At 41.2% G+C, this 17,071-nt stretch overlaps 1 protein-coding gene across 12 annotated transcripts in view; it reads right to left on the bottom strand.

The window, feature by feature from the left end:
- Positions 1-17,071, bottom strand: part of Csnk1g1 (casein kinase 1 gamma 1) — a 130,562-nt gene that overhangs the window by 17,439 nt on the left and 96,052 nt on the right. For 8 of the 12 annotated variants that reach the window (XM_029481319.2, XM_085844723.1, XM_029481318.2 and 5 more), the window contains 5 exons: positions 15,998-16,083; positions 13,635-13,719; positions 13,211-13,359; positions 10,999-11,106; positions 3,952-4,062 (listed from right to left, as the gene is read on the bottom strand). In XM_029481319.2, the coding sequence (XP_029337179.1) occupies positions 3,952-4,062; positions 10,999-11,106; positions 13,211-13,359; positions 13,635-13,719; positions 15,998-16,083 (539 nt within the window). The other 4 variants (XM_029481325.2, XM_021171465.3, XM_021171466.3 and 1 more) reach the window with 2 other exon arrangements.

Genomic DNA, 17,071 nt, shown 5'->3' with positions numbered 1-17,071 from the left:
ACATTAATTTTGCTGTAACCATATTAGCTTTAGCCACATCGTTTTTCTGGTTACACAAAACCATGTAAGATTATCTATGAGGAAGACAAAGAAAATGTAATATATATATATATATACACACACACACACATACATACATGTGAATATACAGACACATATTCAATATAGGTATACACACACATATATATTCATACACACACATATATTATTAGTTATATCTCTTGTAGAAATCTTACAAATCTTACAAATTTGAATAATTCCTATTTTTCAAAATGTCACTGAGGGGGGTTAGAGAGATGTCTCAGTGGTTAAGACTGATCTTCCAGAGGTCCTGAGTTCAATTCCCAGCAACCACATGTTGGCTCACTACCATTTGTAATGGGATCTGATGCCCTCTTCTGGTATGTCTGAAAACAGCTACAGTGTACTCACATACATAAAAATAAATAAATAAAATCTAAAAAAAAAAGTCACCAAGGAAAGATAATGTGTACCAGAGTGGTTAATGCTTCAGCTACTAACTCTTTTTAAATATGATTTATTTATTTTGATTTTATGTATATCAGTGTTCTGCCTGCTTGTATGGTGTGCTGTTTTTTGATCTCTGGAACTGGAGATACAGTTTTGAATTGCCATGACAGTGCTGATAATTGAACCTGGGTCTTTTGAGCCAATGCTCTTAACCTCTGAGCCAACTCTCCAGCACCCTCAGCTGTTAATTCTTTTTTTTTTTTTTTTAAGATTTATTTATTTATTATATATAAGTACACTGTAGCTGTCTTCAGACACTCCAGAAGAGGGCGCCAGATCTCGTTGTGGATAGTTGTGAGCCACCATGTGGTTGCTGGGATTTGAACTCTGGATCTTCGGAAGAGCAGTCCGGTGCTCTTACCCACTGAGCCATCTCACCAGTCCAGCTGTTAATTCTTAAGTCACACTGTCTTTACTTGGTTGTAGAGATTTCTAACAATTCCCAATATAGTTTAATTTGAACAACTTAGAAGTCATCTTTTGGAAGAAGAAAAGTGTTTTGTCTTCTGGAACTTAGGCCTGTAGAGGCGGAAGGTTTATGGAAATAGTAGAAAGATGGGAACCAGGGTGTAGAGGCAGAAGGTTTATGGAAATAGTAGAAAGATGGGAACCAGGGTGTAGAGGCAGAAGGTTTATGGAAATAGTAGAAAGATGGGAACCAGGGTGTAGAGGCAGAAGGTTTATGGAAATAGTAGAAAGATGGGAACCAGGGTGTAGAGGCAGAAGGTTTATGGAAATAGTAGAAAGATGGGAACCAGGGTGTAGAGCAGAAGGTTTATGGAAATAGTAGAAAGATGGGAACCAGGGTGTAGAGGCAGAAGGTTTATGGAAATAGTAGAAAGATGGGAACCAGGGTGTAGAGGCAGAAGGTTTATGGAAATAGTAGAAAGATGGGAACCAGGGTGTAGAGGCAGAAGGTTTATGGAAATAGTAGAAAGATGGGAGTCAGTCAGTCAGTCAGTCAGGAGACCACACACCCACTCTTCCTTGTTAAGCATTACACATTGCCTCCAAGGGCACTTCACATCTATTAGTCTAGAAACCCACTTTAAACAAAAACAAACACCTTCTTCCTTAATTTATTTTTATAGCAGAAATCCTAGTTTCATTTTGAATATAATAAGTAAAATATTGTGAACTTTCAGAAATGAAATCAAGTAACTCCCTTAGGATTCCTCCGTGGCCCCGACTGATAGGTAAGCAGCTAACACGGTGTTCCCTGGGCCCCAACTGATAGGTAAGCAGCTAACACGGTGTTCCCTGGGCCCCGACTGATAGGTAAGCAGCTAACACAGTGTTCCCTGGGTCTTCTTAGGAGGGAAGTACATCCACTTTTCTACAACGAGAAATCTTTGTACTTCTAGAGAATTTATTTTATGTTCTGTTACTGTTTTATTGTTTTCTCTTTGATTTGATGTTATTTTGTCATGCTTTTCTACCAGCAAAATTATACTTTGTTCTGAAACAAAACTACCATTTTTCCCCTTGTATTTCTTTAAAAAAAAGTTTTATGTGTCTCAGCACTTTGCTTGCATGTCTGTCTGTGCACCACACGTGCACCGAGTGCCTATGGAAGCAGAGAGGGCGTCGGATCCCCTGGAACTGGACTTACAGATGGTCGTGAGTTGCCATGTGGGTGCTGGAAACCAAATCTGGGTCATTTGCAAAAGCAGCAAATGCTCCTAACTGCTGAGCCAGCTCTTCAGCTCTGCACTAAGTCTTTCATCTCAGTATTCGCCACTCAGCATTTCTCATGTGAAGCATCATAACAATAAATTAGCCACCTGTTTGTCACAGAATGTCATGTCTTCAATTATCCAAGACTGTCTCAGGTCTTGCCTGATGCAGCCCCTGAAACAAAGTGAGGCTTGTTGGGGAGGGCAGGAGGTAGGTGTGGGCAGATACAGAATCAGATGGGATGGACTGACTCCCACTTCCCCTCTTCAAATAAAGATTTGATCTCTGGTGAAGAAGCAACATATAGGATCTCTGCCTTCTTAGACTTTCAACCAATCTGATGTTGTTTGCTTAATTTATTTATTTTTATCTTATGTGCATTGACATGTAAGTCTGCATGAGGGCATCAGATCCTCTGGAACTGGAGTTACAGACAGCCGTGAGCTGCCTACCATGTAGGTGCTGGGAACTGATCCTGGTTCTCTGGAAGAGCAGCCAGTGCTCCTAACCACGGAGCCATCTCTCCAGCCCCTCAATCTTTAGTGTATGTCCTGCTTTCACTCTTCAACTTAAAAGCCAATTTTTGAGGCTTTTGGGAAATGCCAGGGTAAACAGACTAAGATTCAATTTTTAAAATTTAAACTAATTATTATTTAATCTGCCTTTCAACTTCCAATGTTTTGTTGCTATAACTGCTTTCTTCACCTTTCTATGGACTTCTACCTCTAAACAATCATCTTTTTATTTTCTTTCTTTCTCTTTCTTTCTTTCTCCCTCCTTTCCTTTTTCCTTTCCCCTTTCCTTTCCTTTTTTGAGACAAGGTCTCTCTATGTAGCCTTGGCTGGCTTGGAACACAATGTTCATAGCAGGCTGGCCTCGGACCTACCTGGCCATCATGCTCCTTTACCACTGCTTCAGAAGAGATAAAAGCAAGTCTGTGTCTATTCATCATTTTACCTTCATGTTTCTATGAAGTACTTTATAGGGCTAAAAGTGTCTTAACTTCCTATGAATAAAAACTTTCAGTGAGTCATTTCTTAAAAAAAAGCATATTCCATAAGATGCCTATCAAGATTTATTTACACGCAGGAAGTTCATTTCTATGGCTCTACTAGTAGGTAATCAGTATGAGAAAAATATTCAGTTGAATTTTTTCTGGTTATGACTTTAAAAGTTACACATAAGAAAATTGAAGAGACAGAAGATGTTCCTGGTACTAAACAGAGAAGAAAAATTCAGGCGAGCCCAAATAAAAACAGAAATAATTTCCAAAACCAAATTTATTCCAGAGAGGAAAAAAGAAACAGTTCAACTCCTTAGGTATCAACTCAGGAAATCCCTGCAATCAATACTCCCAGGCTGTGAGGTGTTAAATAATCTATCATCATCAGATGAGCTACACAGGCATACCTCTGGTAAGCTTCAGGACTTTATAATTCAGATACTAACACACTTTTACCTTGATGGTATTTTGCAGATCATGAGTAGACCAAGATTAGGGCAAGTAGGGCAGGTTAACTCAATACAGAAACCACACAGATGCTTTAATGTCAATGACAAAAAAAGGAATTATCTCAAAAAATGATTTTTACTGAAGTCTTTGTAGAGATAATCAGCACAGAGATAATCAGTTAAACAGAAGCAACTCACCCCTGCTGTAAACATCCATCTGAAAGGACCCAAACTGTAAGAGCAAGCAACATTCTACTAGCCAGGCTAAGAAGGCCAGGGAAGACAGAGTACCTGTACTGAACCCCCATGGCGGTCGGCGGCCAAGTGAGACGTCAGGTATGAGGTATTGGTCTGCCGGCTGGGCTGGATTTCCCACTCTCCTCGGCGCTCTGATGATGTAGTCTGCTTAGGCATTAGGAAGCATGACAGCGAGATATGGAAGGAAGGGCAAAGCAACAGAGAGCAACAACAAAATCCAGTACATTAGTGTTCCTGCAACCTGACATTAACAACGGCTGCAGAGACAAAAGCACCAAGAAATAATATCATGGCTGCATTCATTTCCACTAACCAACCAACACAGCAGTTGAAAGAAAACCTGTACTGACCAAGAGTAGAGAGGGAGCCGACCAAAAACTGGGAATCACCTTTCAGCTTCCGCACTAGTGTGATCTCAGCAGCCACTACGCAGATCAGACTCAGAAAAGTTAAAAGATATTGAGCAACAGCTATACTTATAATTTCATTGATTAAATAACTGAGCAGATAAAAGTCTTCCTATGAGGAACCAAGACGATGCCATTTTCGTAGCTTTCTACTCTCAAGATTAATGTCCATGAGACATGTTTTTTCTTCTTTTGCTGTTCCTCTCCTCCTCTTCCAGTTTTGAGACCCTGAGTGGTATGAAATCATAGCAATTCTTCTACTTCAGCACACTAAGTGCTGAGATTTAGGCATAAAACACCATAGCTGACTAACAAGAGGTTTACTACGATGAACAGTGGCTGGAATATGCTTTCATATCTAAATAAACGAGAAAAGTAGTTTTCTTTAAATTAAAATATTTTACTTATTAAAAGTATTTGTAGATTTGTTTTATATGTATGAGTGTTGTGCCTATAGGTATGTATGTGTACCATGTGCCTATGAAGACCAGCAGAAGGGGTTAGATATTCTGGAACTGGAGTCACGAACGGTTGTAAGTCACTATGTGCCTGAATACTTAATCTAAGCCTCTGGAAGAGCAGTCAGTGATATTCACCACTGAGCCATCTCTCCAGCCCCCAAAATATCTTTTTAAAGGAGACTCACACGTTAAGAACAAGCAAGCACACAAAGACAGAATAAAGCTTCTGATTCCTTGGGTCAATAGTATTTAATTTGGAATTAGAAACAATGACTGATGTGAATTACTTTCTTTTGGAAAGCAAAAGGCAGATATTTATTCAGCAAAAATAGGGTCTCTAAAAAATTAAAACTCTTCATACTGTTTCTATTTTTGCTGCCATTCAGGCTGTCCTCGTGTCTTCTTTACCGCTTTGTTGTTTAAGATCTCATACTAGTCTGCTATCAGTTATGTGTGACTTTTTGTTCTCAATAGTCTGTATTAGGTCCCTTCTGCCCTGTGCCACATGGCTGAGGTACTACCACCATGTCTCACAGCTGTGTAATAGCCCTAAAGCTTTAAAAAATGAAAATGAGTAGTTTAAGAGGAAGTAATGAAGGATTAGTAATTAAAAATTTAATTGCTGCTAATATCAGTAACAGCAGGGGTTGGAATAGAGTAACGTTCCTCTACATGAACACTAGGTAAGGAACTTATAAATCCCGTAAATGCTGGTAAATATAAATGTGTATTCTATAGCTTAAGGCTCCATATTGACTATTTCCCTCTAAGGATTTCACTGATAAGAACTGTTTAAAGTTCATTAGTAAGTGCCCTAACAGACATTTCCTATAAAGCTACAATTTACTCACCATTATTAACAGACTCTCAAGTCACATGGATAGAGAGTAACAGTACTGTAAAAGATTCTGGTCTGATTTGCTGTTATTTCCTTTGGGGGATGAAGAGGTTCAATAAGGAGGTAGCTGTATTAACTTGCTTACTATGTAACTTCTACAAGTGGGGTTTGGGTTTCATGCTGACAGCACCACAGAGAGTTGAAACTATTATAAATATCCCTTCCCTGAGGGGTTTTGTTAAGTTGCTTAGGTTGATCTTGAACTGTCATACCATCATCCCACTAGTGACCTGTGTAGCTGGGATTAGAGTATACACTACTTTGATGCTTCCCATCCAACCGTTTCTGTTGATAGATATTCAGATGTTAAGTTTTCCAAAATAAGACTGTGGTAGGTCAGGCAGTGGTGGCGCACGCCTTTAATCCCAGCACTTTGGAAGAAGAGGCAGGGGGATTTCTGAGTTTGAGGCCAGCCTGGTCTACAGAGTGAGAGAGTGAGTTCCAGGACAGCCAGGGCTATACAGAAAAACCTGTCTTGGGAAAAAAAAAAAAAGCTGGGATATCTAGCAAAATTTTACCATGTTATAAACCCAGTGACATTATCTGATGCCTAGACAATTGAATAAATGTTTTTCTAACATTAGAAGATGCACAATTAGTTTAGTAAAGTTTAAATAGAGTATTCAAGTTCTTACACTATTATGTAGAATTAGGTCTCATTATATAACTCCAGGCTGGCCTCAAACTCATGAATGCTCCTGTTTCAGGTGTGTGTATGCCACAAAGGTGCCCAGCTTCCCAAGACTTAAATACTTTACAATATCTCAGTTAGAGCACTTGCAGAGGACCTGAGATCAGTTCCCAACACCCACATGGTAGCTTACAATTGTCAGCAACTCCAGTTCCAGGGAATCTAATGCCCTCCTCTGACCTCAGTCAGCACCAGGCACATACAAAGCACAAAGACAAACATACTAGAAATAAAAAATAAAAAAAGCAAGAGAAGGAGCTCACAAAGACCTGCCCCTATTTAAGGATCTATAGGCAGTTACTAGTTGCTAGGAGAGGAACACTTTTTTTAGCCCTGTAGTCATTGGTAAATTGCCCATTCCTCAGTAAGCAACCCCAGTTAAACTCAATGGTCACCAAAGACAAAAGAAGATAGGTAGCTGGAGAGATGACTTAGCAGTTAAGAGCACTGCTGCTCCTCCAGAGGCCCCAAGGGTTCAGCACTCACTCAAGAGAGCTCACAATTGCCTATAACTCCAGTTCACAGAGAACTAATAATGGCCTCTTCTCCTGCATCTGCACATACATGGTGTGTGTGTATGTATCATGTATGTGTGTGTACATGTACATATTATATACATTATCTAAGCACACACACACACATATACACATAAGTAAGTAAATCTTTGAAAAAGCAGTATGAAAGTAAAAGAGAAACTAGCTGAGAAGAGGAAAGGATCAGTGGGAGAGAGGAGGGGAGGGAGATGAATGATAAATATGAACAATACACATCCTAACACATGAAAAGGTCACAATAAAACCAATCATCATGTATAACTAATCTATGCCAATAAAACATTTAAAAAGTCCATTTACTGGCCAGTTAGCATTCTTTAGGGTTTTATGATAAATACACAAAACAATTACTTCTCCCATAAATGATGGTTTTGTTCTTCTTGTTTTGTTTTGGTGTGTGCATGTGTAAACATTTATGTACACATGTACTGTGGCCAGAGATCAACCTTGGTGTTGTTCCCCAGTGGCCACCCACATTCATTCACTCATTCATTCATTCATTCCAGGAAAAGGTCTCTCAGTGGCCTGGAACTCATCATGTAAGATAGGCTGGCTGTTTAGTGAGCCCTAGGGAACTGCTTGTCTCAATCTTCATATTTCTGGGATTACAGCTGTGTGCCTGCCACCATGCCCAGCTTTTCTGTTCTGTTGTTTTAGGAACCTAACTTGGGTCCTTTGGAAGTGCAACAGAGCTCCTAATTCCTGAGTCACCTCTCCTCATTACCAATCTGCTTTTTTCCCCATAGGTGCTGTATGCTCTTCACATGTGTACTGGGGATACTCCTCAGGTCCTCAGACTTGCAGGGCAAACACTCTACTAACTGAGCTATCACTCTACTCCATAAAAGTTGGTTTTGCTTTTGTTTTAAGTCACATAAAAACGAAAAGAAAAAAAAAGAGGGCTTGCATTAAGAATGTAACTCACTAGTAGCACACTTGTCCTCAGTTTGATCTCCAGAACAAAAAGTAAATAAAAAAATAATTTAAAACAGAAGAGAGGGGCTGGAGAGATGGCTCGGCAGTTAAGAGCACTGAATGCTCTTCCAGAGGCCCTGAGTTCAATTCCCAGCACCCACATGGTGGCTCACAACCATCTGTCATAGGATCTGATGCCCTCTTCTAGTGTGGTTGAAGACAGCTACAGTGTACTCATGTATATAAAATAAATAAATAAATTGGTTTTTTTGTTTGTTTGTTTGTTTTTCATTTTGTTTTTTTTGAGACAGGGTTTCTCTGTATAGCCCTAGCTGTCCTGGAACTCACTTTGTAGACCAGGCTGGCCTCGAACTCAGAAATCTGCTTGCCTCTGCCTCCCAAGTGCTGGGATCAAAGGCGTGCGCCACCATGCCCGGCTTAAATAAATAAATCTTTAAAAAACCAGAAGAGAAAGTAAAGGGTTGAAATGGACATTTATTTACACTCACGTGTGTGGATGACTGAACACAAGATTGTGTACAGGCTGAACAATCTCTATATCCAATCCAAATGCACAGATCAGTGTTGAAATGCTTTGTGTTTATGGTGCTTGTGTTTATATGAGCACAAGTACACGTAATGTATGTCTACAAGTGGATGCAGGACAGCCTTTGAGGACATGGTCTCTCACTGGGACCTGAAGTGTGATGATTTCCACTAGCTGGTTGCTCACTGAACACCAGGGATCCTCTTGTCTCTACCTGTCCTGCCTGAGATTATAAACATGTGCCACTAACTAATAGCTCAGTATCAAAACCATGTCCTCCTATTTGTAGAGCAAGCACTTTATTGTTTGGGCTATGTCTCCAGCAAGAAGCTACTGCTTTCTCATTGGTCTCAGTACTAGCTGCCAAGTTAAAAACAGAAGGGTTTAAAGCAAATTTCCTTGTTATCAGACTTCTGCTTTATAGCCCACTTGCCTGCTGACGTTAATTCCAGCATTTTGGGAACTTCCTATTTTGTAGCCACAATTCCTAGGGCTCCTTTATTAGATACATAATTATTATTGGTCATGCTCTTTCTGCTTGGACTGTCTTGTTCATCTCCACTTCTTCCAAGAACATTTCAAATGGAGCTTTTCAGCCTCACTGTGAAATAATGTCATGCTCTGACTAGAAGAAATGTTTCCTTCTAATTCCAAATGAGACTAGGCATGGTGGCCCATGTCTTTAATCCCAGCACTCTGCAGATCTCTGTGTCCAGTGTTGTCTAAAAAGACCTTGTCACAAACCAACCAAGCAACCAACCGGCCAACCAATCAATTCCAAGAGGTCTTACTTTTTAATTCTTCTCTATTCTGCCTTGTGCTACAGTTATCTGGTTACATGGCTTATCTACTTGTCAGATTTTTTTTTAAATAATTTTTTAAAGATTTATTTATTATTATTCATTAGTACACTGTAGCTGTTCAGAGGGTGCCAGATCTCATTATGGGTGGTTGCAAGCCACCATGTGGTTGCTGGGATCCGAACTCAGGACCTTCGGAAGAGCAGTCAGTGCTCTTAACCGCTGAGCCATCTCACCAGCCCCTACTTGTCAGATCTTTGGAAATAAAAGCTCTGTACTTATCCCTGAGGCCATTAGGTTTGCCAGCCAGTGGCTATACCTGACAAGCCACAGCATGGTCGAATACATAACATGAAAGTGGGAACAAATAATGAGACTTCTAAAGGGAGGAACAAGATAGGGCAACGGTAGCAGGAGACAAAATTGTTCCATTCTCTCTCACAAGGACAATATAGGTTTAAAAACTGAGTATTTGTGTGAAAACAGAAACTGGAAGAGAAGAAGGAGGTCAGCGAGCGAGCGAGCGAGAGAGAGGCAGACTGGGTAGCTGAACAAAGTACAACAACACATGTGCACAAAACAGTCTTAAGGAGACTCATTATGTTATACACTAATTTAAACCATTACTAAAAATGAGCTGAGATATAATAATTATGGTCTCACTTTTATCTCTTTTCTCTTTCTATACATTCTTCTTTTTGTTTTTTTCCTTCCTTGATTTTTCGAGTCAGGGTTTCTCTGTGTAGCCCTGGCTGTCCTGGGACGCAGAGATCTACCTTCCTCTGCTTCGAAAGCACTGTGATTAAAGGCATGCAGCAACTATCCCATGGCCCTATACATTCCATTTATTATAAAACTGAAACCTCATAAAAACTGTTTCAGAAAAATATCACTCAGAATTCTACTCCCAACATTACTTCTGTTATTATTTTATATTACCACTTCTCATTAATTTTGTTCACTTTCCCTTCCCCAGAGAGGAAATTGTGCAGACTTATTTACTTACTTATTTTGGCTTTTTAAGACAAGACTATTGCTATGCACTCCACACCTGCCTCTACTTGTAGCAATTTTACTGTTTCCAAGTACTGTGATTAGAAATATGCCCTGCCATATTGGGCTCTACACAACTTTTTTTTGGTGGCTGTGCCAGACCCTGAACCATGATCTTCTACATGCCAGGAAAATGCTCTACCCCTGAACTACATCTTTAAGGCACCTTATACAATTTCCAGATCGACCTGGGTATTTGTGTCTATCTGCACACCCAGCAGTCCTTCAGACCTTAGATCCTAATTCACAGTTAAGTGACCAGGTCTCCTGAAAGCCAGACTACTCTCTAAGGCTCAGAGTCTGTTCTTTTGTTTCTTTTTCTTTCTTTTCTTTCTTTTTGGGGGTGGGGTGGGGTAGGTGGGAGATCTGTCTGCTTCTTCCTATGCTGAGAGTAAAAGCCAATGACACATACCTGCAGGGTCAGGCCCACCTGTTTTTTTTTTTTTTTTCTTTTTTCTTTTTCCAGACAGGGTTTCTCTGTGTAGCCCTGGCTGTCCTGGAACTCACTCTGTAGACTAGGCTGGCCTTGAGCTCACAGAGATCTGTCTGCCTCTGCCTCCTGAGAGTTGGGACTAAAGACGTGCACCACCACCACCACCACCACCCAGCTCAGACAACAGATTCTTTAGCTTGACAGCTGTTCCAATGTCATACTAAACCAGCTATTTTTTTTTTTTTCTGAACTCCATATCTGGGTTTTAGCAGTAGCCATAAAGAAGGGAAATGATTAAAATAACTTAAAACTAACACATACCTGATTTCTAAGAGGCTGTTGTTGTGATGGCCGATCCCTGTGTGTGTGGCTTTCTCGAGTTATTGCAGATGCACCAGAATCTACATGAACTGATCCTACTGGAGTAGGCTAGAAAAATGAAAGTAAAGGTCAAATGGGTAGTGTTGGTGTGGTGGCACACACAATTCCAGCACTTGGAGGCAGAGGCCAGCCTGGTCTACAGAGTGCTAAAACAGTCAAAACTACAGAGTAAGACCCTGTCTCCAAAAATGTTCCCCAAAACGGTAAATGGGGAAAGTAAGCTTAATGAAACAGCTCTGAAAGGGTAGCAGCGTAATAATTCTTATAGACTAGGAGTCAGCCAAGGGGGCAGGGCAGAGGGAGGGATCTGGATGGGAGATGGAGAGGGGAAGGGAAAAGGGGAATATGGTCAGGTATTGGGGAGGGGGGGCAGTGTGAAGCCCTGAGGGCCAACAGAATAAATGGAAATATGTAACCTCAGGGAGGGTGGTACCCTCTAGAAGAAGGTACCAGAGACCTGGGAGGCGAGAGACTCTCAGGACTCAAAGGGAGGGACCTTAGATGGAATGACCAACAGTGGGGAGAGGGAACTCGGAGAGTCCACTTCCAGTAGAAAGACAGGGCATCAAGTGGAGGGATGGGGTTGCCATCCCACAGTCAAAAATTCTGACCCAGAATTCTTCATGTATAAAAGAACTGCAGGGACAAAAATGGAGAAGAGACTGAGGGAAAGGCGGTCCAGTGACCTGCCCAATTTGGGATCCATCTGAAGGGGAGGTTCCAAGGCCTGACACTATTACTATGGTGTGCTTACAGACAGGAGCCTAGCATGGCTGTCCTCTGAGAGGCCCAACCAGCAGCTGAGACAGACACAGATATTTACACCCAAACAATAGACTGAAGTCAGGGACCCCTATAGTTGAATTGGGGAAAGGCTGGAAGAAGTTGAGGAGGAGGGCGACCCCATTGGAAGACCAGCAGTCTCAACTAACTTGGACTCCTGAGACCTCTCAGACATTGAGCCACCAGCCAGGCAGCATACACTAGCAGGTCTGAGGCCTCCGAAACATATAAAGACTGCTTGGTCTGGCCTCAGTGAGAGAAGACGCATCTAACCCTTAAGAGACTTAAGTCCCCAGGGAGTTGGGAGGCCTGGCGGGCTGGGTTGGGTTACGTGGGGGTGGGAACATCCTCTTGGAGTCGGGGTTGGGGTTGGAGGAATGGGAAGAGAAACTGTTAGAGGGTGGACCAGGAGGGGGGATAATGACTGGACTGTAAAAAACAAACAAACAAACAATAAAGCTCCCCCCCCCCCAATTTTATGTGTATGGGTGTCTGTGCACCACATGCTTGCAATGCCAGAGGAGGCCAGAAGAGTGCTGGATTCTTTAGAACTGGAGTTACAGACAGCTGTGTTCGAACTGCCAGGCAGGTGCTAGGAAATGAACCCAGGCCATCTGGAAGAACAATCAGTGCTCTTAACTGCTAAGCCATCTTTCCAGCCCGCACTGTTTTTCTTTCATGCCATCTTGTTTTTACATGTAATAATCCATTTGAGAACTATTTTAGAAAGATTCCCCCAACCCCCAAAAAACCCCAACAACCCAGTTCTATAGCATTATCGGTTAGCACAGTCACTGATGGTGTGGACTCCTGGCCAGAACAGTAAAGCCAAGTTTCCTACGGTGCTGAAAGGGTTCTATTCCTACAGAAGTCAAGTCCTTCTATAGCACAGATAGTCCTAAGTTGTGAATCACTCAAAAAAATATGCAAAAGACAGGTCCAAATTCTAGTAACCTATGATACACATTATATTCTTTGAAGATTCATGTTTTAATTTTATGTGTATAGGTACTGCCTAAATATGTGTATGAACACCATATGCATGCCTGGTGCACACAGAGCAGAAGAGGGCAATGGATCCCCTTGACCTGGAGTTATAGATAGTTGCCATGTGGATTCTGGGAACTGAACCAGGGTCCTCTGTAAAAACAGCAAGTACTCTTACCTGCTGAGCCATCCATCCAGCTCCCACAAGTCATAATCCAAAAAACATATAACTCATTGGTCTAAGAATGGCAACCTATAGTATTACTTGGAAATGGTCATTAAGTGGAAGCAATTTCTCCTCAAAGATTCAAGCAGAAGGACTGGCAAGTAAAAAGATGGGGTGGTACTGGTCTGAAATTTTATTTTTTTAAAGGGTACTTACGATAGGCCTTCCAACCCAATCATAGGCATAGTCAAAGGTATAGCCTTTCCGTTCAAACAGATCTGTGAAGAGGGTCCGTAAATACTCATAATCAGGTTTTTCAAAGAAGTCTAATCGCCTGACATATCGAAGGTAGGTTGCCATCTCCTCTGTTAAGAAAGAGGTAAAAAGCCATTCCTGTTAACTGAATGCCTCCCCAAAGGGTAAGTAAACTCTTGAGCCACACAAGAGATATCTATACAGATTATCTGACACTAATATTTTCTTTATGGACCAAATAAAAGTGATACCTCCTTAGGCTGAATAATAATAAAAAGAAATTTAAATGATCTGGCCAATATCTATTAGTATTTATAGATATTGTGACATTACTACTTCGAAGTGACAGTCACATTGGCTGTATATTATCTTTTTAGCATCCTACCTGGAAAGTTCTCACAAAGAGCTTCGATGGGAGTATTCCTTTTGGTATCACCAATTTTTTGATATCTCTCTTTTAATGTATCAGCCTGTAGAAAGTAAAGAAATAAAAACACCTGGAAAAACATACTAAGTAAACAGGCTTAAGGATGTTTTCAGACACTGGGGTTTCTTTCAATTATGTGTATATGTGTGTATCTGTACGTGGTATATATGTCCGAGGAGGCCAGAAGAGGAAGTCAGTTCCCTGCAGCTGGAATTATATATAGGTGGCTGTGAATTACCTCGTAGGTACTAGGAAATGCATGAACGTGGGTGCTCTACAAGAGCAGTACATCTCTAAAACCACTGAGCCATCTCTCTTGCAGCCACAATGGTTATGCTCACTCAAACTCCTGGGATTTGTTAGTGGATCTCATTTTAAAGCCATGCTGGGTTTAGATACCTACAAACTTCTGTTGAGCTCTAGGAAGTGTCACTTGCAAATACGTTTAGTAATCTCAGATGAGATGGTCAGACAGGATAAGATGACAGAACCATTATGCAGTAGTGTTTTAAAAACTGCAGCAGCTTAGAAATCTCCCATGACCAGTTAAGAGTTCAAAGTGATTCAGCCCTTCTCCCTCTAAGTTTCCAGTTCCAGTTTCTGGTAGGTCAAAGTAGATGCATATGTTATTAGCATTCAATTGACATCCAAAGAATATGTTTTCTCAGGTGAAGTCACAACTTTTTGTCAACTTTTCTGTTGTTAGTAATTTATCTTATTTCAAAGGAGAGAAAAATTAGTGCCAAGTTCAAAAGACTGGAAAGACAAGAAATGAAAAGAATCCTTTAAGTAATGTTCTCAGGGTTCAGAAGACAGCTTTACCGACAAGGGAAACCAACCAATAAACAAAACTTCTTCAGACAAATGAAAGATACCCAAAGAATAGGATTGCTTACAAGTAAATGTGTGCAGGAGGGTCAGAGCAGTCCCAATGCAGCATAAGGACTAAACAGGAGGCTCCTGGGCCTTGGGTGACACTCCCTTAGGCTCTAACCTGCCTGCTTCACCCAGAATTAAGTAATGGCGAGGAAAAGTAAGTTGGGGAGATTCTAAATCCACTATCAACACCAAAATGGGGTCTCAGAGTCCACCAGAGTTTCAAGCAAGCAGGATGTGTAAGCTATATGTAACATGTCACTATCAGTGAAAAGACACACAGGACTGGACGATTCTAGGTGAGAGTTAACAGGAGAAAAATTTAAGAAAAGAATTTTTTAGAGAATAGGAGGGTCTGGCTGTAGCTTAGAGAAAAGACATTTGCTGAGAATGTACAAGGCCTCGTGTTTAATTAGTAAGAATGAATGGGTGTAGAAGTCATGTAGATAGCATGGGAAAATGGATTATTTTGCCTACCTGGAGGAAGGAAGTATATTAATACCTCAAATTACAGATTAAGAGTCTTTCCATATTAAGAAATAAATTACAACTAAAAATATACCTTTTATCTGACTATGTAAAGGGCTTTGGGAAGGGTTAGGAAATTAAGTTTCCTAGTAACAGCCACAGAGTAATTATAATGCTTATAACTGTATTAAGAGCTTATGCCGGGCGTGGTGGCGCACGCCTTTAATACCAGCACTGGGGAGGCAGAGGCAGGCGGATTTCTGAGTTCGAGGCCAGCCTGGTCTACAGAGTGAGTTCCAGGACAGCCAGGGCTACACAGAGAAACCCTGCCTCGAAAAACCAAAGAGTTTACTCACATCTACCTAAAGAAACATCTACCTAAAAAAAGGGGGCGAAAACTTATGCTTGTAAGAAATGGCTATTATTTGAAAGTTATTTATTCAATAATGTATTTAAACAAACACTAGTGTGAAGCCTGAATTTTTTTCTGCTATTTTTGTTAAGGTGAATCCTTTATCTATGTAGGATTAATACATATTTCCTAGTTCTCCTTAGGAGCCTGGAAAAACCCTGTTGGCTTTTTTGGTAAATGTGTAGCAGCTGCTGTCATCGTTTTGTTGTAAAAATTTCCAATAGCTGGGGAACACTCCTCCTTGAGAGTGATGATGTGGAGGAGGGCCACCAACACGCAGAGAAAAGCAGCACTGCCTCGGCTGAAGGAGTGAGGGGAGGAAGAAGAATGGTGAGCCAAATGCAGAGAGGCAGGGGTTAGGACAGGAAGGTGCTGAGGAAGCCAAATGTTTGAACAAACAGAGCTCCCCAAGCCCAGGTGACCAACCTTTTACAATGTGGACTAATGTCATAAGCCTTGCTTCTCATCTTGGAAACCAACTTTCCCCTTTGTGCTTTTTAGAGACATCACCCTAGGCAGCCCTTTCATTATCAACTGAGCAGAGACAAAGCACTTTCAAGGATACCTTGAGTCCTTGCCAGGGTAGGCTGCCTCGGAGGAAGTACATGAACATATGGCCTAAGGCTTCCAAATCATCTCGCCGGCTTTGCTCTAGGAGGGAAGACAGATCACACACATTATGTTTGCAGTTATTAAAGCAGAAAGAGCTTTAAAACCAAACAATCCCTCTCGAAGCCCTTCTGCTCTAGAAAGGCTCTGCTTACTAATCTTTGTACACTTGAACCAGGAATAATATTTTAGATTAAAATTGAAAAACAATAGGTGGCCATCCTTTGCTACTACCAAGTAAAGAGCAAGAGAAGAGTAAAATCTAAATTCCAACCAAGACCCAATGCTAGCTCCTGGGCAAAGCACTCCGGATTCAACACTGTCACCTGCAGGAGCATGGGATTATACATAAACAAACAGGACTTGTTTAGTTTGGTTATCACAGGGAAAACTAGGCAGCAGTCTGCACAGCAGAAGCTACTTTAAAACAGTCCACTTGGACTAGGCCCACAGATACAAGGTGCAGAATACCTAGTATACATGTTAGCAAAGTTTTTCCCAAGACAGGGTTTCTCTGTGGAGCTCTGGCTATCTGTCATTGTATACACCAGGCTGGCCTCGAACTCACAAAGATCTGCCTGCCCTGGGGTTAAAGGCAAGCACCATCACCCCTCCCCCCACATGTTTAGCAATTTTAACTCATCACAAAAATGAACACTTTAGTTTCTTCTTCTTCTTCTTTTTTTTTTTTTTTTCCTGAGACAGGGTTTCTCTGTGTAGCCCTGGCTGTCCTGGAACTCACTCTGTAGACCAGGCTGGTCTTGAACTCAGAAATCTGCCTGCCTCTGCCTCCCAAGTGCTGGGGTTAAAGGTGTGCGCCACCACCGGCCAGCAACACTTTGGTTTCGAGTCAGCAAAGAACAATCTATCACGTCTTGGTTAACTTGAACCAAGTGTTCCACAATCTCCTTACAACTAGAAAGGGTTAACATTAAAGTGTCCTCTATGCAAACACAATACAAGCTGCGGTCTTTGGTTTAACATTAAAGTGTCCTCTATGCAAACACAAAACAAGCTGCAGTCTTTGGAA

The sequence above is a fragment of the Mus caroli genome, unplaced genomic scaffold (assembly GCF_978045245.1).
Source record: "Mus caroli unplaced genomic scaffold, Mus_caroli_1 scaffold_11, whole genome shotgun sequence".
In the NCBI taxonomy this organism is placed as follows: domain Eukaryota; kingdom Metazoa; phylum Chordata; class Mammalia; order Rodentia; family Muridae; genus Mus; species Mus caroli.
This window is presented reverse-complemented; position numbering and strand designations above follow the sequence as displayed.